The 27956-nt window shown below is 34.9% G+C and overlaps 1 protein-coding gene across 1 annotated transcript in view; it reads left to right on the top strand.

Moving 5' to 3' along the window:
• The window catches only part of EXOC2 (exocyst complex component 2), a 126478-nt gene that overhangs the window by 32351 nt on the left and 66171 nt on the right, over nt 1-27956 (top strand). Inside the window, exons 6-11 of the mRNA XM_054630018.2 lie at nt 2379-2503; nt 14072-14152; nt 17998-18143; nt 18241-18322; nt 18813-18915; nt 21886-22004. Coding sequence (XP_054485993.1) covers nt 2379-2503; nt 14072-14152; nt 17998-18143; nt 18241-18322; nt 18813-18915; nt 21886-22004 — 656 coding nt within the window. The remainder of the gene's footprint in view (nt 1-2378; nt 2504-14071; nt 14153-17997; nt 18144-18240; nt 18323-18812; nt 18916-21885; nt 22005-27956) is intronic.

Here is a 27956-nt window from a genome sequence, read left to right as displayed (position 1 = left end):
GCAGGGGATGTGATAACCAGTGGCAGCCGTGGCTGTAGCAATTGTGAAATAGTTGAATTCAAGACTCAAAGGGGTGTGGGGAAGGCAGACAGGAGAGTACATACCTGGGATTGGAAAGCAGTCATACAGAAGACAATCCAGTGTTTGTAAAAGTTGACTGTCTAGTGCAAATCATCTTCTGGGGTGTATCACCAGCAATGTGTTAGGTAAGATATGAGATTATTCTGCTTGGCATTGTTGAAGCTGCAGTTGAAGTGCTCTGCCCACCTATGACCGCTGCTTTAAGAAAGATGTGAGAGCTGAGCCACAAGCTCAGAAGAGGATAAATATTGGTGGCTATATAGCTTGAATGAGTTAGGTGCTTTTAGAAAAGAAAACCCATTTTTAACACTTTGTCTAGTATCAGCTTAAGTATTTCATTCTTCTGCTGAAAAAATTCCATCAATTTGTGTCTTTGCATGTCAACAGTTTCAAGTAATGATCTCCTCCATCCAATGGCACAAAAAGTGTTAATTTGTACTTTTAAATGAAAGCTGGAGTTTTTTGCATATTAACTCCATTTATATTGGTTTATAAAATCCAAATCTTAGTGTTGAGGGTCCAAGAGCAGTGTAAAACTCGGCAGGGATCAACAGGCTCAAAGGGTAGGGTGAATCCAGTTATGTTTTGAATGTAACTATAAGTATCTCTTTAAATAAAAAAGAAGCAAAACTGTTTTGGTTACTTTTCTTTTTTTCCCAATTCAACATGAGTAGTCTTAAAAATATTCTGGAATTGTATAAGTATCATCCCATATAATTTGTGCTGTTTTTCTGGAAACACAGCAGGGGTTTAGTTCTTGTCCTCTACATAACCTTAGCTATTGGAAATGGTAAATGTGTGGTGCACTGACATTTTGGTTAGCTTACATCTGTTTTTTCATTGAAGGATATTCTTTTTAAGAAATCAGTATAACATCCTTTTTACTAATTCTTTTAATCCTGGCAATATCCTGTTAAATAAAAATAAACTATTTTGACATGCTGTGAGATCATCAGGTAACATGAAACAGTGCTTAAAACGAGAGCTGTACAGATTTTCATTATTTTGAAAATGCTTCTGGTAAGTTCTTCACATATGCCCAAGTGGACCAATCCAGGTAATGAGTAATGTTATTTCTGTCCAGCAGATGGAAACAGAAAATTAGGCAAAATTTTGTGACATCATCAGTATAAAAAGAAAAGCACTTTTAAATGCACCAGTGTGCTTTGTCTCCCAGCAGGTGGTGATAGCCTCTGGGCTAAAATTTGGTTTGTTCTCTTAATGTGTGTTTTTGTATACCAGCTCATTTTAAAATGGGCAGAATATTGATGGAATTGTCTTATGTCTTAGTTTTCTACTTCCTTGATCCCTCTCCTCACAGAGGTGTAGTGCAGTTTTTGTTTCCTTTTTTTTGTATTGGTGAGATAGCTTTGGCTGGCAGCTAGGAAGAAAGACTTTAAGTATGAAAATCATGTGCTATATTTTAATTTCTGAGCTTGTTCATTGTGGTGTTTTTATAGTTAATCAAGTAATATAACTACTGAGGTAATATTAATCATTATCAACCCAAAAAAATTATATACAATTTTTTAATAAAGTCTTATTCACAACATAAGACTTCTCAATTAATTGCAGGTGCTTGCAAAAATAAAGATGTGAAATCAAATGTAAACAGGCAAAAATTAAGAAATATTAGGAAAATCAAATAAAAAAAGAGTTACCACACAACAACAATGATGAGTTGGCAATTAATATTGCCCTATGAAGTGTCTTTCAAAAATATTTCAGCAGATTGCTTATCAAAACCATACCTTCATAAAGCAGGAATCTTTTTAGCTTTTCTTTTTTTTTTGAACTAATATTGTATTCAGTTGTGAATTGTATGTCTAAACCAACAAAAAAATATTGAATGAATTCAGAAACAAAAGTGAGAAAGGATTGTGAGTAAAGCTGCAGAATTAAACAAATGTCATTATTAAAGAGACTTGTAACATCTGTTGTTAATCTACTGTGTACTAATTGTAGTGAATTCTACTGTCACCTATTTAATATAGTACTGTTAAGTAAGAGCAATGTTGCATGTTTAGAAGAAACATCTTGACCAGGTTGTTATTATGAAGAAATCTCTTCCATCACAAGTGATAGGAGCCCTCCTGTTTAGGGTTGAAACCAAAATACTGAGATCTTTAGACTAAGAATCAACTCTCATTATTGAAATTCACACTCATTAGCAATTCTTTTGCCCCTACTAGTTGTTCTGAAAGTAAGTGGCTTTATTTTCTGAGTAGTTTGTTCTGTTTATTTATTAGCTGACCTTATTGTTTAAATGTCTCTGAGGTTTTCTTGTTTGTTTTCAGTTTTGATCAGCTCAAAACAGCTGTTGTGAATTTGAAGAAACAAGCCAATAAGAAAAACGAAGGGAGTCTAGCTTATGTCAAAGGAGGTCTCAGCACATTTTTTGAAGCACAAGATGCTCTGTCAGGTAAAGATGCTTTGCACTAAGTACAGTATAAAGGAAAAAATGTGCATATATGTTTGAATTTAATACTAAATATACTGTTTCTCTTCACAGTCTGTACTAAAACTGTATAATGAGCCCAAAATCTGTGCTGTGTTGGTCACAAGCTAGAACTGGCTAGCTGATTGATGTGGTTTATTTGCAAAAGATGTCACCAACTGTATCTTACATTGAAGGTGTTTGGTCAAATTGCTTAGCACACAAATGCAAGAAAGAGGTGTTAAACTGGAGTTAATATTAAGATGGCTTGCAACAGAAAAGATTTGGATTTTATGATGCCTTTTTCAACAATGAGATGCTAATATTTATATCAATATCCAGACACTTGTTACTTTGGGAAATCAGAGCCTTTCTGTTCTGCTTGCCATTGGCAGAATGCAGCACACTAGTGAGATGATCACAGTTGCCATTTATATGTACATATGTTTACTGTACATAGACACACACAGGCATACTCTTAAAGCATCAAATGTCTCGCAGGTTGAACCTCATTGTGGGCTACTGTAGTCCTGTCTAGTGAGGCTCTGGTCTGGGTGAGAGAGCAGCAGTGCCCAGGAAACCATCCCCAATAGGTTTGTCATTTACCACTATGCTGATTATTCATCCTGGTCATTGACCCCTTTGGCCAAAATCTTAACAAGGTTCAGTAACAAAAGTATTGAAGAATTTAGCAGAAAATCTGAAGAATGTGGTGGTACTCGTAGGAAAAGACTCTAAGAAGAACCATTACTTGGCATTGTTTCACCTTTTTAAGCTGAGTTTTCATTAAATGCTAGGAAAAAATAATAGGCTTTCCTTGTAATTCACATACATCTTGAAAGTACTGAAATTCTGTTTTTTTTTCTTAAATTGTCTCAAACATAATCCCAAATAAAGATTGAAATGTGGCTTGTTTTTCACAACCAAATCTGCTTTGCATGTGGAATATCACATATGCTGAAAGAATGAGAGTTCTGTTTTCAAGAAGCTGCTACTATGGAGAAAAAGTAGTGGTAACAGTATTACCTTATATGATTATTTTTTGGGTCAGCAAATAGTAGTAGGATTTGAAGAAACATAAGGCAAACTGTAAATGTTGTGAGGTTTTAGAAAAGCTGAGCACAATTAAGTAATTTTCTTTTGTTCCACCTCTTAGTAGCATTTTGCCTTTGGAGACTTATTTTTTGATAAATTAGGAGGTCAACAAGCAAGTAGTAATGTGAGAAATATTAATAAAAGAATGGTAAGGAAAGCAACCTCATTTATTTCATTAGCTACTATAGTCTCAATTTTAAAAAAATTATAAGCTGTAATATTGTTTTTCGTCTTTTACCTTTATCAGTGTTATTTTTACCTAAAATCAGGGCTTATCAGTGCAGTCCTTTAGCTAAATTATGAACTTAAACATGGGATGACTCGAGTGGTTCTCGATGTCACTTTTTGTCTGTGACCATACCAATATGGCTTGGCTTTGGCTTGCCCTCAGTAATCTCCCCTTAGTGCTTAAAAGGAAGCAGACTTTCAGCTTATACAGTGAATTAAAGTGGTATCATGGAAGAATGGCCTTGATACTGTTGATGAACACTTAATGAGGATGCAGTATGGGTCACAGCTGCCTTCTCTAGCATTTTAATACACATTTCTCTGTTGAAATGTCATCCTAAGTACATGTGCAGAAGGGTTTTTGCTTCTCTTCAGTCAATAAAGCCACTCTTATTGCATATGAATTTCAGTTTTGAATGCAGAACTACGTATTTGCCTGTTCTTCCTGATGCAGGATATTTTTGGAAGAATATAGCTGGAAAAATTGCATAACTTTTTTAAGACTTGAACTTGTGATAGGTACAATCAACTGTTCAGCTGGATGTTGCTTCCAGTAGCAGGAAGAAAAAAAGGACTTCTTTGGTGCCATCATCCAGCCCTACTGCCAAATGTCAAAGCTTTCTCCAGAACATTTGATTACTATAGTTTTCTCAAATGAAAGATGCTGAGAATTAAGAGTAAGCATTATTAGCATTGTTCTAGAGAAACAGCTCAGATGCAGATTTTAAAGAATCAACAACAACAAACCACCAAACAAAAACCCCCAAGCAAACAAACCGCCCATTAATTGTTCATTATGCAGTTATCAAATTCAAGCTTTTTAACAAAAGAACAATACATTAAAAATATAATCTGGCTAGACAGTGATTGTGCAAGATGATGTGATGGCACTTTTTTGCCCTTACACACCTAAGGGTGAATTTTTATGTCTTATTTTCTCCTTTAAAAAGTGTAACTAGATTTTGTATGGGTTTCAACAAAGCTGAAGTGAGTAGTAGTTTATATTTGAAAGCTGAACAATTGTTTCAACACAGACTCTTAAGGACATAGCCATTGTTCTGCAAACTTTTGTTATTTGATGCTGAGCATACAACTGTCACAGATGAAAAGTGACTTAAGGGAAAACCCTTTCTGAATACATTTTGTCTGTCTTCCAATATGATTTAAATTTTCTGAGCTAGTTCATTTTGGTTTAGATATTTTTTAACTCTCTTGCTTTAGGAAGATTTCTAAAATCTAATTTATTTTCTAAAGATATGTTTTTTTGAGGGCAAAAATTTAGAGTCTCAATGTTCCCTTTCATATATCTTAGAACACATCTTCTAACCCCAGTGGTTATGCTTCATAAAATGCTGCTCTGTTGCACTGTAGTTATAGAACAGAGCTACTTGTGAGCAGTTATTTCTCTTAAGTCTCCCAAAATTAGTACAGGATAACTTCTCATAGAAGGATCACATTAGGAGGTATGACACTTGCTTCTCCAATTACTTCATACTCCTCTACACCTTTTATACATGCTTTTTAAAACTCATATACATTTATCAGTGTTTGTTGCAAATGTATATTTTTCTTGATTAAGGAAACCCTGAATTACTGATTATTGTGCAGCTTTTTTCATTAGTTAGGATGAGTAAATTCTGTCTGATCTTAAGTGCACTATCAGACTCTATTACACATTTAAATTACTATTAATATTTTCATAAATAAGCAACGGAAAGCATAAAAAACAGTCCTTAGATGTTTATTGTATTTTGTGATTTAGAAGCTGTTTGCTAAGAAAATAAGAGCTCGAATAGACCAGAACCCATCCTTGTTTGCTTTAATTTCTGGGAAAATAGAATAACCTTATCAGATCCCCATGTCTCTCTGCCTGTTAGCTTGGCTGACAGTTTGACAGTGACTCTGCAGAGGAGATGTTCAACAGGAAGTTTGTTTCGTCAGCTGAAGGGAGCTGTAAACTGAGCTGAGGGGAGCAGGGTTTATCTCAACTTGACCTACTTGTCAGTGTCGGGGAGTTCAGCTGGTTCATTTCCTGTAACTCTAATTGCAACCTAGAAAGTAGCATTCCTAAAAGGGTGCCTGTTTAAGTGTTTTTAGTTAAGACGTATTTTACCATCATGAGCAAATCGGGTCCCACACAGAAGTTGTTAGGAAAGTTAGCAAATTAATTTTTTTTCAGTATATTTTTTTCTGAAATGCTTTTTGCAATGAACCTAAGGCTGCAGTTTCTTCTTATTTAAATGACAGGAAAAAAATAGTGAAATGACTACTTCAGTCACTCACTTATACAAAACATGTAAGTACGACATCTCTATTGGCAGGTAAAGAAGATGCTGTAATGTCTTTAAAACACAGATATCATGAGCCAATTTGAGGTTTAGATTTGGCTCTCTAGTTTGCCATGGCAACAGTTTTTTTGCAATTACAACTACAAACACATTTTTTGTGATTTTCAGAAAGAAGTCCATACAAAAGAAGCACTGCTGACTATTAGAGCGCTGTTCCTTTTGTCCCTTTCTTACTCCCGTTCAGATACATGGCCTGTGGGAATACCTGCATGATAGGAACCTTGGACTGTAGTTGGCCTTTTGTCTTCTACCTTTCTTAATACATAAGCTAGGATGGTGTGGCTGAAATGATCCTAATCTGGCCAATGCCTGCTTCTTTTATTTGGTTTTGGTTTTTTTTCTTTCTGTAGACTATTTTTACAGCTCATTCCCTAAGGCTTATTCTAGTATGAGCATGTTAGTGATCCAGGGTTGGATTCAGGCTGTGCTGCTGCTATTATGTCTGTTAAATTCATTTTCTCCTAAAGTAAAACAAAAAAATCACCTAAGCTATATTCAATTCTGAGTCAGACTGGAAAATTGAGAAGCTAAAAACTGATGCTAGTCTGTCATAAATGTGTCCCTTCGCTTCAAACTTTTGAGGAATTTTGTTATATTTGAATTAAAAGAGATTATATAGAGCCAACCCAATTTTTCATTAGGGATTCTGTTTGCAAACTAGATTGATGATTAATTTGAAATGGTTTTCTTTTTTCCAATTAAAAAAGCCATGCAGGCTAGTGGTTTTGCTTGGTAACATGGGATTGGGATGGTATACCAGGTTTTGCTGTTGTCACATTGCTGTTTTGGAGCAAATCTAATTCACACTTTTGCTTTACTTTACTCTCATGTATATTTTTTGGATTTTTGGTAATCTGAGTAAACCAAATATGATTGCTACCTAAATGTTGTAGAGGTGACTTGAAATGTCTGGAATAGTTGTGTTTCTACTGCTCTGTGTGATGTGTGTCTATTAATGTTATCCTCCTACTTCAAATGATAGAATATTGTCTTTGCAGGGTAAGAACATTCTGCTGTTACAGCTAGTGATTTCAAAGATGACCATTTTTAGAGCATAAGAAAGAATAGGGCCATGGAAACAAGCTGGCAAAAAAATGATGCTGCATGTATCAGATACATATCTGAGAGCATACCAGTCACTTCAGAATAGCAGTTCTCCTGCATGTGTGTGCCCCACAGCAGGTGCAAATTACATTATTTCAAGTTAAGAATTATGATCATGCCTCCATGTAGTCATCATGAAGCAATAGCTGATATGCTCTCTGCTCACTGTCCAGCTTTCCAAATGGGTCCTCCTATCTGAATACTTGAATCATCTTTGTGCTACCCTTAGAGACAATAGCTGAATGAGAAGGATAAATACTGTCATTGCTTCATATTTTTCCTTACATTTATAGACCTTCTCAGCATTCAAACTGAAAAAATAGGTGTGCTAAATTAAGCATTCTAAAAATAGCCATGCTAAATTAAACTTAATTTAATTTTGTTTGTTGAAAACTTGTGTTCTGATCTTTCACCACTAGATAACAAGAGAAACATTAAAATTAGAAATGTATTCTTAGAGAAAGATGACCTGACAAAGGGGTGCCATAAAGTATGTAAGTGGTGGTAGATAGTTTAGTCTCGGGTGAATGCTTCCTCTTCATGCAGTTCTTAGGGTCAATTTTTGTAGCACGCCGGTTGTTACCTTAATGCAGTTTTATAAAAGGAGAAGTCATCACAATTGATAAAAGACTCAACTTTCCTTTGGTGCAGATCCTAGCATGGTATTGTGTAGGGAGTTGGGGTATTTTTGTTTCAAGCAAGAGAAAATTTGATTAGAAAATGTGGGAAACAGCAGCTATTGTCACAGGTCACAGCGAAAATTCTCTGCCCAAGCTCTGCTTTTATGCTGGCTGCTCATGTATCTTCTTCATCAGTTACTGTTTTAGAGATGTGAGCTAATTACTGGCAGAATTTCTCTAAAGGTATGTAATTTTGAGGGCTTATAGTTACTGTGTGGCTGTCATATTTTATGAACTTGGTTGTTTTTTTTTTAGGTAGGTTAACTCTTTTGTTTGAATTTGAAAAATAGTAAAGCTTGTAGAAAGAAATACATTTTGCAATTCCAATTTTCAAACAGCTAATTCTGCAATTGATTGCAAGTGTGCAAAAAAGTTATCTATTATTAAATTTGATCCAGATTTATCCTGCAAGCCATAAAACCCCCTTACTTCATACTACATTATTCCGTTTTGATTTCCATACCACCTTTTAAATGCAACATTTAAAAACTTCTTTTTTTTTACTATTTTTACATTTCACAGAGGCAGAAAGTTAGTGCCAGTAAAGAGAGAATAGCATTTTCTGTACTGTTTAATTCTGAAGTGTTCTGGCAAAGGCCTGGATCCAGTCTTGGAATTCTTAGTGCATCCATAGGCAGAATAATAAGCCACATTTTCCTGCCTATTTCCAAGATATTTGCCCAGAGAAATCAGACTTGCTTTAATATAAATCCATCTGAGAACAAGTTTTCTGGTCTCATCATGTTTTTAGACTAAAATTTTTGGGGTTTATATATTAATAAAGCCTCCCTTCCTAGCACTGTGCTTCAATTACCTTAAAATATCATGTTAATTCTGTCCATTTTCTGCAATTTTTTCCACTGTGTTGAATAAACAAGCTTGAGGAAGTAAATGCTAGAGAAACAAAACACAAAAAGGCAGCTTAAGACAATACTGCATTTAGTTCAATATTTTGTCATTTTGCTAGGATTAATAATGTTAACCAAAACAAAGCTGAGTTTGCTATGCCAATACAAAAATACCTAGAATTCTCAAGGGGCACTGCAGGAATGACCAAATCAAACTTAGACTTAGCGCTATTAACCAGTGGCCAAAGGAAAAAAACTACTATTTTTTTTTTTTTTTAGATTTTCATAGAGGAATGTATTAGGACCTACATTCATGGCATGCTGTCTCTATTGCTTTCCTCTTTATATGCAGTCCTGCAGTCCTGTTAAAGTCATTCAGAACAGATTTTACCTTACATAGGGATGCTCTCCTCATCAATGACCTTCTTATATTTTGCTATAATTACAAAACATTGTTAATTTTCCCATAAAGGAAACGAAAGGCATTTTTATTCATGCATTAGGCATGAATCCTGGCTATGTTCTGACATGTTCTTCATTCCTCCACTACTGTTCTTTGGTGCCAGGTTCTTAGTTACCACATCAGATCTTCTTAAATACTTTTCTGAGTTGGCCTTGCACTTCTTGTATTTTTCCCTTCCTGATTTCTGCATCTGACTAAAAGGATGTGATTTATTTCAAGTACTTTTTTCTTTAACTGTGATTCTATGAAAATGAGTAAGATTTTCAGATATGCCAAATGCATTTCTAGCCATCCTTTAGTCAGAAAACAGTAGAAAATGTTCATCTGTGTTTCTTTAAGCTGAGAGGCTGAGGAACTTTTGAGAATGCCAAGCCTGGTGCCTATCTCAAAATACATTTTAAAAATGTCTAATAAGGAAATCAAGTATGAAATTTGCAAATGAAAAGCTGTGTGATCCTGGCAAGTGTGGTTTAATTTACTAGATTCATGGTTACCATAAATTTAACAAAAAACTCCATAGCCTTTCTTAGATTAAATAAGATTGTTTTCAACACAAGTAGCAATGAATTAATTGCAGTTTATTTTAATACAAAGCCTGTATATTGGCTTATTTACCAGATTAAACCTTGCATGTGTTCTGGTGTATTTAGTTGCAGTTAGAGGTTATGAGTTTTGAACTTAGTTTCTTCACTATTTTTAATCAGTATCTGCCTGCAGCTGTGAAGTTTGCAAGCCTTTAAATATCCTGACTTAGGGAAATGTGAACACTTACTGGCAAAGATGATACAAAATTCAGTTAATTATCTGGCCTTAGTTGAAGCATCCAGATGTAGCCTTTCCTCATTTTTATTTATTGTATGCTTCTTACAGTAAAGCTAAAAACAGATGCTCCTAGGTTTCCAACTGCTTTTCTGGTAAATCTGGTGTCAGGTAAATCCAGGGTAACTGGCAGTTCAAGAAAAATCCCATCCATCCTTTACTTCAAGCCTTCAAAGACCTAAAATTTTCTCCTTACTCTTCTTATTGCAGCCAGTGATGAGTTGAGAGTAAGAAGTTGCATTTGGAGCTAATCTCAAGTACTGGTGGTGTGGAAAGAATAGGATGTCTTTCCACCTTCCCTTGGCCATATGCACCTTTCCTTATACTGCAGTGCTCCCACTGAGGCAAGCTCACTGATCAGTAAAGCAACATTTCTTCCTTACTGAGTTAGTTTTGCACCAGATTATCTCACTGCAGCTGCCCTGCAGCTGTGTGACTGCTAGATCCAGCAAAAGGAAGCGCTTTGGGTACAGAAGAACAGGTTGTCCCAAACACTATCTTCCCACTATTAGATGGATTTAGTGCTTTCAGAGAAAAAAATAACTTGAGTATCTCTAGATTCCATTCAAAGATGAGGTCTACAGATACTTTTCTTGACTGCATATAGTTTCGCTTGTCTAAACTTCTAAATCAACAACTTTTTGTCTGGCCTCCATGGAAGGAACATAGCACTTTCAAAATCATTTGATGCAGATGGAGTAAACTCAGACTTTATTAGAAAGCCTTTTTCACTGTGGAAACTTAAGACTTTTTTTTCTTTTGTAACTCAGCCTTGGAACACAATGAATGTGCTCTCTATTGCTTAATCGGAATATCATGTGTAAAAATAATTACAGTAAACAAAGTAGCTTAAACATGTAGAAGGAAATATAACAAATTTATTGTGTGAACACAGAGTAATTTAAGTAGGTTTAGACTTTACAGAATGTCCTAAAATACCTTATTTCAGACAATGGTTCAAAAATGCCTTTTTTTTACACTCCTAGCTATATGCTTAATATGCCTTTATCTGTACTCTGCAGTGCTTTCCACATTTCTGAAACTCAACACCTTGGTTTATTTTATTTTTTTTTCCCCACTGACATACTTTTCTCTGTCTGAAAGTGCATTTTGAACTGATTTAATAGGACCATTCTTCCTGGGTTTACAACATCAAAATTTTCAAACTAAGATTCTTGAATACTGTTTTCCAGGTTGCTATGCACAATAGCTACCAATATGAAAAGAAATTACTTTCTGCCTTCTAAAAGGAAGAGGAGGGAGTAGTATTTTGCTATTGTATGTTCTTTTCTTAAGGAGATGAGAAAGAGAATTGCTTTCAGCAACTGGTTAAAGATCATAATATTTTAATATCATCATAATTTCTAAATAAGCTGCCTTCATAATAAGAAGCTACATATTAAGACTTTTTGAAGGTACTAACATGGTAGATAGTGCTCTTCCAAAACTTATGTATGAGGAAAAAGTCCTCATCATGTTTTACCTTTGTTGCCAGTATGTATGCTTTGATAGAGGTTTAGATATTACAGTTCATTTTTGGAAATGCTTAGGTGTGCCCCCTTCAGAAGCTACATGATATTGCATTGGTCAGCAATTAATGGTACGTAATTAACGGTTCCAAAATGCTAAATTTTAAAAACCTCTAACCTGTGTAACTTAGATTTTTATCCATGTCTATTTTTAAAGTATCTTTCAAAAGTATGTTTCATAGAATGACTTCAAAATATGTAAATTAAAATCATTACAGTTTGATGTGATTCCAATAGTACTTGCAACATTTGGCTTTAAAATGTCTGTTTATGTTGTGGTTGCTGTTCTGCTGAACTTGCTTTGCAGTATGTAAAGTTAATTGCACTACAATAATTGGCTGCCTCTGACTGAAAATGATATATAGAATTGGAATCATGTCAGTAGAGCCACTAATGCTTTTGTTACAAAATTGTAGAAGTATTCTTGTTGGTAAGTGCTGTCCCCATTGCACACAAAATATGTGCAGCTAACAACACACCATCTTCTAAGATAGATAGACAGATAGATCTCTGCCCCAAAAATCTGTCAGTTTCATTTCAGCATTGGTTATCTTAATAAATATGGTGTCCTAATTAGATTTTTTTTCCCCTCTGATGACTTTAAGAATGAAAATAGAGTTGCTCTTGTATTTTCATGAGAGCAAGACTTCCTGTAATTCTTTTTGTAGGATCAAGGGATTTGAGGGTCAAATTTGGGTGTTTGAGAATAATGTAATTTTCCTTCTTTTATCTCTTTTCTTTCTTTTTTTTTAATTACACACTGGTTTTACACACCTGTCTCCTCTACCTCCCCCCAATGGAAATTCCTCCTTTGAAAGAGGCTGGAGACTATAAAGGGCCATTCTCTTTCAGAATAGCCACCCTCGCTTACTCCTTACAGTAGGACTGATGCCCCAGGGTTTCTGTCCATGTTGACTTGTTAGCTTGCATCTACATGGCATGAGCAAACAGGGATGGCACTGGAGAGGAAATCAGTTGGCAATGGCATCTCCGTATGCATGGTATGTGCAGTTTATGGCAATATTCCAGACCTAGTTCAAACTTCACCCAGTGAATTGAATTCCAGGTATCTCTTTGAGCACATCAGATGTAGTCTTGGAGTGCTTCTTCTAATGTTGTTTGACCTTAAAAGAATCCAGCTGAGGAGTTTAGGTTGTGCTGCCATACAAAGTGGAGCAAGATAAACTGGAACAATTGAGAGGCTGCTTTCAGAACTGTATCTGTGTTTTGAACTAAAATATATCATTACTTGTTTTTTTCAAAGCACTGGGTGATATCACTGTTTTCAAGGGTAGTTTAGCTTCAGTCCATTCTACTGAGAACCAGCAGAAAGCAGTAGGAAGTTTTTATAAGCCTCAAATATATCTGAAGCAATAGCAGCTGATGGCTATTTGATAGAGCAAATTTTACACGTTATCAGATTAAAAACTTGAAAGGGAAATCTTATTTTATATGTGCTGCATATATACAGGAATAATATTTTAAAAGAGAAAAATACTGGTTTGTGCTGGTTATGCTGAACAGTAGAAGAGGGAAGGAGGTCTGTGTGATAGAGGGGAAGTAGAAAAAAGGACTACCTACGCTACATTCACTGTTCATATTTTCAGAATAAGATAGTGTCATTAGGCTGTGCTAGTAAGTCTCCCCCTCCCTGTGAAAGATATTAGAGTAAATTATAGTAAAATAATAAATTAGTGCTGGCACTGTGCATTTCCTCCTCCATTAGTAATACCACACAGAAATAAGAGTTCGGAATTTTGGCATTTTAGGACAGGAGAAAAATAGCATCTTTAAAAAAAAAGCATAATAAAAAAAAATAAACCTCTCCTCTGTTTTCCTGTTGTTTTGAGCAAAATTACACAGAAACATTGTGATAATGGTTAATGCTTCAAGAAACTCTTAAATTGCATTTTAGGAGTGCCTTTTTATAGATGAAGAGAAGTGATGGGGGAGTGTTCTAGCACTTGATTTTGGGATCATCCAGGTTCCCAGTGACTCCCTTTCTACCCTTAAATTATTGGTAATTTCTTTTTGTGACATCTGTGACTTACAAAGCAGAAGTATTATGTGTTTAAATGGTACTTTTCACAATACAAATTTTAATTAATACCTGTACAAGATGGCTAATTTAGATTATAATAACTAACAGATTATTCTGTCCATATGTTTGTGGGTTTTTTCCCTTAAGCATTACTGTCTTGCTCAAGAAGATACAGGAAGTCTGTGTCAAAGTAATGGTTAAAATTCTGCAGTGTCTGGCTCTAAGCCCTGTCTTCCACTAGGCTCTGCTGCCATGAAGCATGTTTGTATTTTTTTGTGTCTAAAGAGAAAAATAGCACTTTATTTTTAATTTTAAAAATGTTTAAAAGTGTCAACTTTGATGTAATGTGTTCCCACCTATTAAAATGTTCTGCATTTTAACTAGACTCTTTATTCTAGCAATCCATCAAAAACTGGAAGCGGATGGAACGGAAAAAGTAGAAGGATCCATGACGCAAAAACTGGAGAATGTCCTGAACAGTGAGTTTTGTCCTTCCAGCAGCAACTATTTATGGACTTTGGACTTTCTAACAGGCTTAAATATTTTCCTAGGAATATTGTAAAAAGTAGAAAACAGTCTCTCGTCCCTTCCCTGTTTGGTGATAGTGGTTCCAAGGTGTGATATTTTAAAAGATGCATTAAGTAGAAGCGGTTGCCAAGACTTTTGGCAGTGTTGGTGATAACAAAGCAAATAAATGTCAAAATAAAGATGTTCTTAAGTGTTTACTTTCAATTAATTTTGGTTGGCTTGTGATTTTGAGTGGATGAGGAAAACAGAGGAACTAAATGGATAGACAGAAGTGTAGAAGGATGAGCTGAGCTAAATACCTTCCTTTACTTGAGATGTTCAAGTAAAGGAAGAAAAAAACCCAGTTATAAGATATTTGCAGAAACAAGGTCTATTGACAGGATATTTTTCACTTAATGTGCTGGCATTTAGACTATTTGGCATAAGCATTCTTTCTAGAAACCATGAAAAGCTGTCAGTATGTTGTTTTCTCTTTCTCTGTATTAGCTGTAAGGTTGCATTGAGAGAGATGGCTTGAATTTGCTGCAGTTTGGTATGTGTTTCATCAGATCAAAAAAGTTTCTTTTTTTTTTTAATTCTGGGACTTCTGCCAAGATAATTTTACTTTGTTTCATTGTGATTTTTTTCACAGAGGAAGGGATGTTTCCCTTAGTGCTGTATCAATAAGCAGGAATGACATGCAGATAGCTGACTCAGTGTTGGAAAGTCTGACTGTGTTTTATGAAATCAAGAAAGTGACATGGAAGTTCACTGTTTTTCTTCTCTTGTATGAAGAAAGCAGTGACTGTATGTGTGTTTGTGTGGGGAGCACAAAGAAAGCAGGGGGTTTTGTGAACAGCTTTAGCCCTTTTCAGTCGGGGTTCCTTGATGCTCACAATAAAGGTGCAGTTTGAACATTGTTATTCCCTCATCTTGATGCCTGAAATGAAAAAAAAACAAACTGCCAAAAAATTTTAAAATCACCAAAAAACACAGCATAAAGCCTCACACCTCTATACAAAGACTGTAGCGTGTGTCTGTGTGCGGAATATTTGGTACATCTAGGTAGGAGAAAAGAAGCATTTGTTGAAATTTTCCAGTGCAATCCTCAGTGCTCTGTATTTAGGCCATGTCATGCTCCAAGCATAGATTCCTTGGAGTACACTTTCCCTTGTACTAAATCGTGTAACAGATTTTAAATAAAAAAGCAAAAATTTAGGTTTGTGTTATTTTCCTATATGCACTTATATAAGACAAATTTACTTATAATATATTATTACTGTTTCATTTGATAAATGGTGGCTGAACTCTGTATGTAGACAATGCAAGCTGTCTTTTTCAAGCTGGAATGGTAGAGGAACTTGTGCCAGACACTTCAGAGTGGTTTGAAGTTTTGCTCTGCTATAAAAAGAATTGGCTGCTTTTCCTCACGATACTTTGCAAGTCATGATGGGTGGGAGGCAGGGAAGTAGAAATACAAGGATTTAAAAAGAGTAAATAATATTATGCAAAGTAGTTTAGGATCAAAGCTTTGTTTCTTGCCTGACCATTGAAAAGCTTCCATAATCCATGAGTAGCAGGGACTGCTTTCAAAGATGACTTTAATTCTTTAGTTGAATTGTGCATTTTATGGACTGTAGGTGCATGTTTTGAGAGACAACTGCTGTTGTGTGAGCTGGGTTACAAACCCTTAAAAATGAGCATGTTTTCCATAGCATCTAAATGCATGTTAAGAGGGTTCCAAATTCTTGAATTGATGTGGCTTGTTATAGTAAAAGAACAGTTTGGTGTTTTAGCTGGAATTATAGATGTTTGGAATTTTTGCTCAATTTAATTACTAAACAAGCTGTTAAAATTTTTTTATTAAAAACATACAGTGCCATATAATTAATTTGATGAAGAATTGTATATTAAGGGAGGTAAATCAAATTCCTTTATGTAGGATTTTTGTCAGGCTCTAAGACAGACAACTGTTAAATAACTAGAGATTTATTTTGAAGTAAAAAAAATCATGCACTGTAGATGAATCATCCGTTTTGAAAACATAATTAGTCAATATAAGAACTGAAACTTTATCCATGGATGGTTCATCAGTAATCAAGAGATAAAGATTGTTATTGTAGAAAGAATTTGGAGGGATGAGGAGGGAAGAAATTTTACAATATTTTAATTCTAAAAAGATAGACTTGTTTGACATGAAGTATTGAATTTCATTAATACATTATTAAGTAATTTGATATATTTCAATTCCTTATAAAACAGAAAAAGTACCCCTAAAAAAAAGTAGAATCATTTACCTGAATTGAGAATTTCATAAGGAGATGAAAATAGAATTCACTGTGGTCTTCCTGCAGTTGTCAATTACTTTTTAAAAAAGGTTTACATTAAATCCGGAAAAAAACCCAAAAAACTTTGTGAATATAACATCAATTCACAGGTATGGCATGTTGCTTCTGGGCTGTTAAAAGAATGCACGAGAAACATATAAAATCAAACAAACAAAAATGTTTTTTACTAGAAGGATTTACAAAACAATAATTTCTTATAACCTTGAGAAAAATCATACTTTAACAGTGATCTGTATTTAAATGTGCAGCTAACTGTTTTCATTGTGCGTTTCTCCTTAATGGATTAAAGTATTCTATGCTGAATAGTATGTGGTGGAAATAGATGTCCTGACAAAACTTTTTTTACATCAAGGCTTCAAAATTTCAACGAAGTTTAAACATTATTTAGATATAACAATTATTTTACAAAGACTACTTTTAACATGAGCAGGCCACCCACAGTGTTGACTAGAGAAAATGGCATGCAAGCCACCCAGCGAGACTGATGTAATTTTTTTCATCTTTGCTTGAAGTATAGTCACTAGACCAGATAATGTAGAAACTTCTACATGCAATGATCAAAAAGGCTAAAACGGTTCCCCCTTTTTTGTTTTGTTTTGGTTAATTAGAAGTAAGTCATAAGTTGAAAAATGCAAATATTCATATGCAGTGTAAGTCTTCTCTGCTAAAAATGAAATTTTATTATTCTGTGTTAGGAAACAATCTTTATTAGAAAATAGAAGGCTTTTTAGTTTGGATAGAAAAGGTTTTAGGACCATATTTAATGCATTTATTGAAGAGTAGTCATAGATAGCATAGAGACTTAAATACATGAATTTATTGGCTAAGGCTTCATCCTCTGTGTGATGAAGCCAGTAAGAGTTTTAATGCAATGTGAAGATAATTTCTACTCATTCTGTTACAGTGACCAGCTAGTTAGACTCTTTTAGTCATAACGTTGTCTTTGTCTTGACCATCGATACTTTTAAGTGGCTGAAATATTGTTAATAATTTTAAAGACTTGACTTAAAAACATTAAAAAATTGTTTGCAACTCCAGTTGCTCCAGATCACTTTAGAAGCTCTGACATTAATTACCAAAATGTAATTATACTTATTTTAAATGTAAAGCTTTCTATGACTTTTTCTATATCCTGAGATGCATAATTTGGTTGTAAAATGTACATCTGGAGCCAAAGCAAACTATAAAATATCTGCAGCAAAGCTAAGCATTAGAAATAGGAAAGAGTGATTGTTTTTAATCGCACAGGGGTCTTACCACATTAAAATGCTAAGTGGTTCACTTTGAAATAGAATTTCAGCAGTTGTAAAATGTTAACACAGTTGAACAAAAAAGTATGAAAATCAGCAATAATTACTCATTTGCTCTAAAAACACCTTGAATAACTCATTAAAATGAAGAAAATCTGTTTGTGATTTCAACTGATTACTTACTCTACTTTTTCTTACTGTCACCGTTTTTTGAAATAGGAGCCAGTAACACAGCAGATACCTTATTTCAAGAGGTGCTGGGTCGCAAGGACAAAGCTGATTCAACGAGAAATGCGCTTAATGTTCTTCAGCGCTTTAAATTTCTTTTCAATCTTCCCTTAAACATTGAAAGAAATATCCAGAAGGTATAATACTTTGAAAATAATTTTCTGTTTGCTGAAAGTAGCCTTTTGACATTGGTCTTTTTCTTGACAAATGTAAATGCTTGCTTTTGTTTTTAAGGGCGATTATGATGTGGTTATTAATGACTACGAAAAAGCCAAGTCCCTCTTCGGAAAGACAGAGGTTCAAGTGTTCAAAAAATGTAAGATGCACATTCGGTTATTTAGTGGTTTTGGGGTTTTTTAGCTTTAAGGCTAAAAAGCACATAGGAGACCAAAGAGCTTTATGTGGTTTTGATACAGATTTTCATCTGTACAAATTATGGATTTTTAGGAGCCAATTACTCTAGGCAAGTTTTCTGAGTGAGGTATATACTGCAAAATGTGGAATCACGGCCAATTTTATTTATTTATTTAGGCTTGGTATTACTGGACATAAAAAAAGATTACAGCAATTAAAATGTGACTTTGAGTATCTTTCTCACATACTGTTGAAAAGACTTGAAAGTCTAATTCTCTGGTTTTGTAAAACTGTCATGTATAATATGTTCAGATATGGCTTGTTATAAAATGATTTATATTCATTTCCACATTAGCTCCAGAAGTGTCTGATACCCTAGGAAAATAATGTAATTTTCAGTTCATGACGCTGCTTAAGGACACATTGGATTTATTCCTGCTCCCTACTCCTAGATTATGCTGAAGTTGAAACCAGAATTGAAGCTTTACGAGAACTTTTGTTGGATAAGCTGCTTGAAACTCCATCAACATTGCATGATCAGAAACGTTATATAAGGTAATCATTTGCCTAGTGGCTTCATCAGACATATGGTGTTTAATGTGTATTTAAATGTTTCCTAAATAGGGTAGTGACTAGTTTTACTGTGGTTTAAATACTGATTTTAAAGATGTGAGTATTTTGAGACTTCATGATTATATAAATAATGGCAATAGAATGGTACTGGATTGTTTATTGAAGGACTGAAAACCAGTTCTTGAATGAGAACAATTTAATGCAGCATAATTGAGATTTGAATTTAATTTTTTAAATCTAGAAGGCATGTTGAGATTTTGTTGCATTCTCTAAACCCACATATTGCAAGCTGTGTTTGAAATGAGCAGTCCTAGTCTGCATACCTCAAAATAGATTCCTTATTAACTTGTCTTACGCTTCAGTTTGACTTGACATTGAAATGGAATCGTCCTGAGTCAGATGACAGGGAGGCTCTAATCCAGACTGTTCTGTCGTTTGAAAGTGATATTGGCTCTTTTATTGCTCAGGCTTAACAATGAAGTTCCTTTGTATTTCATGAACATGAACCAGTTGCCCAGTTTTCATTAACATTTACAGATTATCTACTTTTCACAAAACTGATGTCTTTTGTAGGGCTGCTGAGATGAGCTGATGCTTCAGCCTTTCAGTCGTTGGTGCCAAACTTTAGAGTGCTCTGGAACATTTGATGGCTTTATTTAGAAAGCTTTTGAGATTTGGATGCTACCAGGGCTCCTAGTGTGTCTTCACAATCTCAGTGTTTTTATCAGTTATTGTAAAAGAAACAGACCAAATGTGCTGTGCAGGAAGCATTTGTAAAATTCAGACACATGCACAAGGTCTTGAGTGTTCTGTGTGTGTACAGGCCCAAATGTGGTGTTGGTGTCTTAGGTCCCTTTGCATCATGTGAGTTTATGACTACAGTGACCTGTGTGAATTTATGCAGAGTGCTTCTCATTCTTCTGGATGCTCTGTAAATATTGCCTGTTCATTGGAATTTATTTTAAGATGAATAGTTCAGCGTTTTATGTCTGTGAAGGTGGCACTGGCCATTCCTTTTCTCTGTGACACTTGAAAACTTTAAAGAGCAGCTGTTTAACCTAAGCCAAGTCTTAGGACCTTTTCTAAGGGTTCTTTGAAACACTTATAGTTGTACATGTGCTTGATTCTGGTTTTTCGTTTGAGGTTTCTCGTGGGGTTTTTTTGGTTGGTTGTGTTTTATTGATTCTTGCTTGAGTTTTTGGGGTTGGTTGTTTTGGTTGATTATTTTTAAGGTGTTTTCTTTTCTAGCCACTCACCCTGAACTATTGAATCTTTAAAAATACCCAAGCCTATGTTAAAGCAGACTGTGTTAATGTAACAAAATGTATTCCACATGTAGAAGTATAATAAAGAAGAGCAGGGAGTGGATGGATGTGGAATAATTCAGTTGTAATGAATCAACAGAATCCCAGCCTACAAAATTGTTAAATTTTTTTCACTACTCTAATATACATGGGCATATTAGTGTAAATTTTCTGAATTCAAGGTATGAAGTAAATTTTCTTCAGAGGACTATAGCAAAAATGAAACTAACAAAATCCAAATTGTAAAATAGTTTGCATAAATCCTGCCCTTTTTATAAGGGTTTTTTCTTCCTTGATACACTTGTTTTATATGTCTCTGAATTTGAAGATGGACCAAGACCTAAAAAACGACCTACTGTCATTTTCTTCTTCAGATATTTAATGTTTATAATTAGGCCACAATTCAATATTTTCCTCTCATTGTATTAGGGTATTCACACTGTTAATTGTATTATACTGTTCAGAAATAGTTTACTATAGCACTTAGCTTCCAAGTAGATGTATGTATTTCAAGACCAGTGGTAATTCTTTTTTTAGTTTTGTGCCTAGGACTGAAGTCCCCCATAACATTGAAAAGGACTTGAGCTCATAATTTATAAATGTCACCCTGTCAAAATGGTTAGCTGTGTAATTTTCTCATCCATCCAACCAGTCCTGCTTTGACAGTTTATTTTTTCTTCAAGTGCTGCAGACTTTCGTCAAAAAAGACAGAAGTCAGCACAGTCCTAATTAACATTAGGTATTATTGCAGTAAAACAGATTTTGTGAGGGAGTAAATATTCCCTGCGCTGCTTAAGATAATTTATCAGTATAGTTCACCTTAAGCATCTTGACTTTTTTTAATCTGTCCCAAGGCTCATTAATGCAAAATCTAAGAGTGCCTCAAACAGTAGAGCAGCCAGCACTTTTTGAAAGAAGTCCTGTTGTCAGATAGTCTTGAATGCCATACACAAGGCTACATTCTTTTTCTGTTCTCTTCGAAATCACAACAGCTGGCTTCTAATACTCCTCTCTCCCTAAAGGCAGACAGTATTTTGCTTCTGCACTTTAGAAGCCACAATCCTTTTTGTTATCTCACTCACTTTTTTTTCAGACTGTGCGTGGACTAAAAACCACCAGACCAAAATAAACAGAGACAGCCCAGGAGCTTGATTTACATATGTTTGTGCATGCATGTGCTGAAATTAATGAGCTGCCAGAAATTAATTCCTTCTGTTATTACTTGTTAAAATTACATGATGATACAATCATATAATATCAATAGGAAGAAAAATACTATATTTTATGTGCTTGAGATACCATCACTGGTTTCCTTCAAATCTGAAGCACTAAACTGCAACCTTGCAGATAAAGAGTTTGGTTTCCTGCATACTTTACTAGAGACATAACTGGAAATACATATTAATATGATATTAAAGGATTTTTTATCTAAAAATTTTTTTGGTGGAATTTTTTTCCTCACTAATTGAAGAAGGGCAAATGCAAAACTTCTGTTTGCAGTGGATGTGAGCATATCTTAATACACATTCTTGAATTTTTAAAATTATGTAAAAAAAGTAGAAGTATTTCTTAGTACATGCTTGGTCTGTTTTAATGAGGCCTTCAGTGTGTCAAGTCAGAACTGTGATTTTTGGACTGGATTTTACAGATATCTTTCTGATCTTCATGCGCCTGGAGACCCAGCTTGGCAGTGCATTGGTGCTCAACATCAGTGGATTCTGCAGCTCATGCACAACTGTAAGGAGAGCTATGTTAAAGAACAAAAAGGTAAGGATACATTTTTATTTTATCTTTATATATATATATGTATATATATACACATTGACATTTAGGAATTTGTCATTGCCTTTTATTTGATTCTAGTGTATAGAGGATATTTTAGGTTTTCCCCATCAATTTAGATAGCTTTTTACAAAGCTGAATACTGACTTAATTTTTTTTCTTTATTCTGTTATAGACACAAAACAGCAGTTGGAGTTTTCTTTTTGCTTAATTTATCACTTTTAAGCTCTTTACATGGGAAAAGCATTAAATTTCAATCATTTATCCATGGTTTACTGTTCTCTTGAAACATTTCTTTGAGGTCATATCAAGTTTGGATTGTTCTGTTAATCTGCTGGTTAGATTACTTTGTCACAAGATGTTCTATTATTCTATTATTCTATTATTATATAGATATCTGGGATATTGGGGCACAGTGGAATAATGCTTAATTCCTTGACATGTAGTGAATGATATTATGGAGTCCTCTTCTTCTTCGTTTGTATGCAGTTTCAAAATTCAGATTACACTGAATCTGCACAGACCTGGGAGCTGAAAAAAAGGGATATTTAGGCAAAGTTATTATTTAGACCAATATGAAAACATAGTTATAGTCTGTCTTTGAGAGCGTTGCTCCTCAAAGAAACGTGTAGGTATTGCTTGCAGATGTTGCTGCAATTTAGCTACAAATTAACAAGATCTATCACACTGGCCTACATATAAAAAGCCTTCCAGCAGGTGGAAGGCTGCTGGCCTGACATTTCTAGTAGTAAAGTCTGAAAACTGGATTTTCAAATTAGGAAATAGAAGCAGTGCCTTGTTTCTTAAGAAGTCTTACAGAGTTTACTGCCAGTTCTGAAATGAATAGGCATATTGGAATCTGGCATCCCTTGGCTTACAGGTAACTCCCATGTTTAGTGTTAGTGCCTGCATATCCCAAACCAAATAAGGTATTTTTTTCTGAGAAACCACAACAGTTTTACTGAGTTGGAGCTGCTGTAGAAATGTGCTGTAAATTTTCTGCAGAGGCTTTAACTCTCTGTTGCACAGGTTGTGACATGAGATAAGGAGTTCACAGGGTGCATCACTTGTGACAGCAGTGTCAGTAAGTTTTAGCTTAAAAGTGTGCACATACCGTCGTTGTTCTACTACACAGTGTGAAGTGCCGTGGAACCAGCTGGAATGCCACACTGTTTTCCTGGCATCTTGGTCAAAATTTAGAATGTTTCCAAACCCCCCATCTTCTTTCCTTGTCAAAAGCCCTCATGAGGCACTGCTACCTTCCTCACAACAATAAGTTACCAGGAGCAAAACTCACTTGTGAAAACAGCCGTGGTTAATAATTCTAAGCTTCCTTCTTTTCTCACTTAAAAAATTTTGTATGGCCATTTTCCAGCTTTTTAGCAAGACAAATAGAGAAATGATGATACTTAGTGCTTGACACTTTTTGTTTTAGTAGTCTATGTAATTTTGATATGCAGGCTCCAGTGAATGAGTGTAAAAAGTGTCTAAATTCCTATATTTGTCTTGAAAAATCGCAACATGTTTGGTATTTTTCTTGCAACAAAACTGCTTACCTCAGCCATCATGCCAGAAGGACCGTTATGATACAGTTTTGTTTGACTCATAGAAGAGAGAAGTTAAATGAGTGCCCAGCAAATACAAGTATCAATACTTAATATTTTGTGCATGTATGAAAGAAATGCTAACAGCTCATTGAATACCAATCATTTTCTTCCAGCCTTCTATGTGGTGTTCCACTGATAATAGCTTTTGTACAGATTTTAAAATACTCAAGAATCAATCCTAGCTGATTGAATTTCTCGCTTAGTATTTAGTAGGACAAAAGAAAGTTACTGAGCCCGATTTTTACTTTCTATAGATGTTTAATTTTGGCATACACCAGGTGGGAGTTGGAAAAAAGAGAACTCAGAAGGATTGATTTTAACTGCCAAGTAGAACAATGATGGTTGTGATCAGAGGCATGGCATGCATTTTAATCTACTTTAATAGGTGTATGCTTTTCAAACAGGGAAGGTATGGAGATCTGCTCAGTTTGGTTATGCAAGACTGTGGGATCTAATCAACTCAAACAAGTTAGAAATGTTATTTATATGTTCATAAATTCATAGGCCCTTTTTAAGATAAAATTATAATAAATTTTCAAACATTTAAGTCATCCACTTAACACATGCTTCAAAAAAAGATTTAGTTTTGTTTATCGAGCATTTGGAGGAAGAGATGGGTCATAAGACTGGTATTCTTACAAAAATAATAGGTTTCCATTGTTTCTAGCAAATGGCAGTTTTCATATTATGGATGCTGAAACAAGCAGACAGCAATAATAGTTCTACCTTGGGCATTCCAGCTATTTCTGGCCATTCTTACCTTCATTCTTTTGCCAACTGAATCTGTGGGTTCAAACTGATTGAGTCAAAACTTTTCAGCGCAGTAAACTTAAACCTCAGTAGCAGATTGTATCTATTTTTACATTTCTGAGAAATTTTTCACCTTTCAGCTGAGCTTTTGCCAAAGTATTTTTCTACTATTTTATTAGTTTTGAAAGGAGAACTGTGCTCTGAGTCATTACACATGACTTTTACTACTTTAAATAGGTTTTGAATTAGACAAAGTCTCTGCTTTTCTTACCTGGATGTGGTTGGGGTTTTTTAAACCATAAGACATTCTGGACAGGATATTTGCAGATGATTGTCAAACTGCAAATATTCTCAAAGAATTTACTTACTGGCCATGATGTATTCAGGAAGGGAAGGTTTGCACTGCAATTATTTGTTAAACAAGGTAAAACACAGTCCTAAGCAAACTGAAGAACTTACTCCAATTTAGTACAAGTACAAGTCAACACTGTATTATATAGGACAAAATTGTTCCAGTTGTCTCCACACAACAAGAAGGCTGACCCATTAGTCATTACATCTGAAATATTTCATTTTCTTATATAGAAATAGCATCTTCTCCTGTTGTCTGTAAGAGATTTTGCCTTATCCAGGACAATAGTAATGGCAGTCAGGAAAAATCCCCAGTACTGGCAAGAAGTAGTCTAGTTTTTACATCCTCTCTAGGGTCCTCACCTGATGATTACGTTCTTGTTAATAACTTCCAAGGGTCTCCAAATTGACGGACAGGAGTGAGCTAATTTAGATGCCAAGGTATGGTAATGTGCTATCAGAACTTTGTGTATTAAAGATATATTTAAATACGTGTTTGTTTTAGGTTGATAACGAGGTATGTATTTTTGATCTAAGTGTGAATCCTTCACTACTATCACAGATTTTTTTTTTAAAAAACCCTGGGCTTGTATATTACTAGAGATAAACTCCATTTTGTAAGAAATACTCAGCAATTGGAATTATGTCCTAGATGTGCAAAGTATCATTTAATATCATATCATGGTGCAGTCTCTGATGCAACCTGAAAGAAGAAACCGTTGCAAGTTTACATGACTGTAATGAACCTGGAGTTCTTTCTCATATTTTATTTCAGGGGTCAGCAGAAATTCTGTGTATTTCCAATACTGTCTGTTTCCAGTTAATCCAACTTGTGTTAATATTATTTCCAGAAACTGAAAGAGCATATCCAGCTGTGCTAAGCTTTGTCACATAATTGGCATTGTGACTTAAAAAGCTGACAACTGCCAACAGCAAATTGTTTAATTGAATCTTTTCTTTGATTTTAATAGACATTGATCATCTATTATAATCTGATCATTAGTTAATTAGTTGTACTTATTTCAATGGGTACAAGTAGGATGGGGAATTCTCTCAAGTCCTGTGTATGAAGTACTTCGCAACAGCATTTTGGAGTGTATTATTTCCCTTGAGGAATAACTCTGTATGTGTATGGATGTAGTGTTTCCCCTCAGTCTAAACAACCCTGTTGGTTTGCTGATTAATCTTGCAGTATGTAGATGAATGTTTCATTATGTGTTAAAATATGGCTGTTGTTACTCACCCATCATTTCCTTTAGCCTATTTGTTTCTTGCTATAGCAGACCTTCCTCATTTATGAGGGAAAAAAAATGCAGGCATGGGATATTTGTATTGTGAGAAACTGCTTGATTCCAAGCCCATATGTTTTAAGGAGTGAGTGAAAGTGCAGATAAGAGAGCAGATCACAATTCCTCCTGTGCTGAAATATAAGTAGCCAGGACAAAGAGACCAAACAGCATTGCCAAAGGCATAGTGAGGTAGTACAGGGGATGCCTGAATCATTAAGCTCCCATGCTCCTGTCTTTGTATTAAGGCATTCTCCTGCTTCTCTGATAGTCAGATTCTTTCATTAAAGGTGCAGCTGAAGATGTGGGACCCATGTGCAATTGGCTAGAGCTCTGGCTCTGCTTATGTAGTAGTGCTTCTAAATATATGGATTTATTGCATTATATAGAAAACTTAAAATGCTATCTGCCTTACTCATGGAATGGGCAGTTTTGCTCCTTTGTTGTTTTTGAAACTTTTTTTAATGGTTATGAAGTTTTCCTGAAGCATAGATTAATTAGTGTTATCTATCTAGTCATATCCCACTGTTCTGTCCCCTGGGAGGACTTCAAGTAGGTAAAGCCAGTTTGCTGCTGTTACTTAGTATGTAGATATCTTAAGGAGATGCATGAGACAGAAAAAAAATAGAAAAAGAGTAGTTTTTCAAGCCATGAATATAAAGGTTACCATGGTACAGCATATACTCACCCAAAAGTGTGTTTATTAGATCTCTAGTAAGAAATATTTGAATGGTAAACTGATTTGTGCTGGTATTTTATGCCTTGTATTGGCTAAAGGCCAAACTGCTGCTTTTGACATATGATCTTCTGATTTGCAGACATCTAGGGACTTTCAGATCTGGTACCTGGATACTAAATGGTTTCCTTCAGTTAAGATTTTACATATTTTTAAATTGCAACTATACTTGGCAATTTATTATTAAATCATAATTGTAGTTTTTCACTATGGTTTATGCTTCCCAGATTTGTTGGAGTGCAGGAAACATGGAGAACATAATGACATAAGATGACATGAAAATAAATGTAAATAGTTGAGGTTTAGTTTAAAATTTTCCTGAGGCACTGGGCAGATAGCCAAAAGGAGTTAAGCAATGGGATTCTTAATGCAAGTATAAGGGATAGAAGCTGTGGAGGTTAAGACTATTTTCTGTGTGGCCAGTGGTTATTTGCTTAGAGTTTAATAGTGGCTTAGTAGGTTTCATGATCCTTTGAACTAAAATGGGTATGGACTGCCATCCAGTTATCATTAAACTGGCTGGGAAATCTTTAATTTCTTAACAGGTTGTTGCAAGCTTTTTCAAGTCTCACTCCTACAAATTCTTATTAAAACCACTTTTGCCAATACCATTGATGATGATTCTTTGAGTGACGTAAATCACACATCTGTGATGCAAATCTTTGAGATTTCATGTAATATTATTGAAAATAAGCTACCTGTTAATAGCTAACCTGATTAGAAACTAAAGCTGTAAATGGAAACACTGACATGGTTGTAGTGTGATCTTTCTGCTGCCCTTTGCTTTGCAAAATATATAATACACAGCCTGTTAAAGTTCCCAATGTAGAGCTAGCTCTCCAAACAGGAGTATGATAGTCGAGTCTCTGTGATTTTTTTAAAATTATTATAATTTTTTTTTAGTTCTTATTGCTGACAAAACTGTAATTTTTGCAGCACTGAGTATGATGCTCAGCTGTCCACGTAGTGCAAAGAATTCTGCAGGGTTTTTCTGTGCCAGAGTAACAGCAGCTTTACATGGTGTGAAAGAGAGAAATGGATGCTTAGACCATGTTGCTCTTTCTTTCTGTGCCACACTGAGATTCTATTCACCTTGCAATGAATGATCCATCTTTGTTAGATCAGACAGGCCGGCAAGGCTTGTGTCAAAAGGGCCTTTTCAATTTGTTATCCTAGCAGCTGGTTCTCTTCCATTGCCTTTGCTTAC

This window comes from Agelaius phoeniceus, chromosome 1 (genome assembly GCF_051311805.1).
Source record: "Agelaius phoeniceus isolate bAgePho1 chromosome 1, bAgePho1.hap1, whole genome shotgun sequence".
Classification (NCBI taxonomy): Eukaryota; Metazoa; Chordata; class Aves; order Passeriformes; family Icteridae; genus Agelaius; species Agelaius phoeniceus.
The sequence above is the reverse complement of the archived record's forward strand: the minus strand, read 5'-3'. Positions and strand labels throughout refer to the sequence as shown.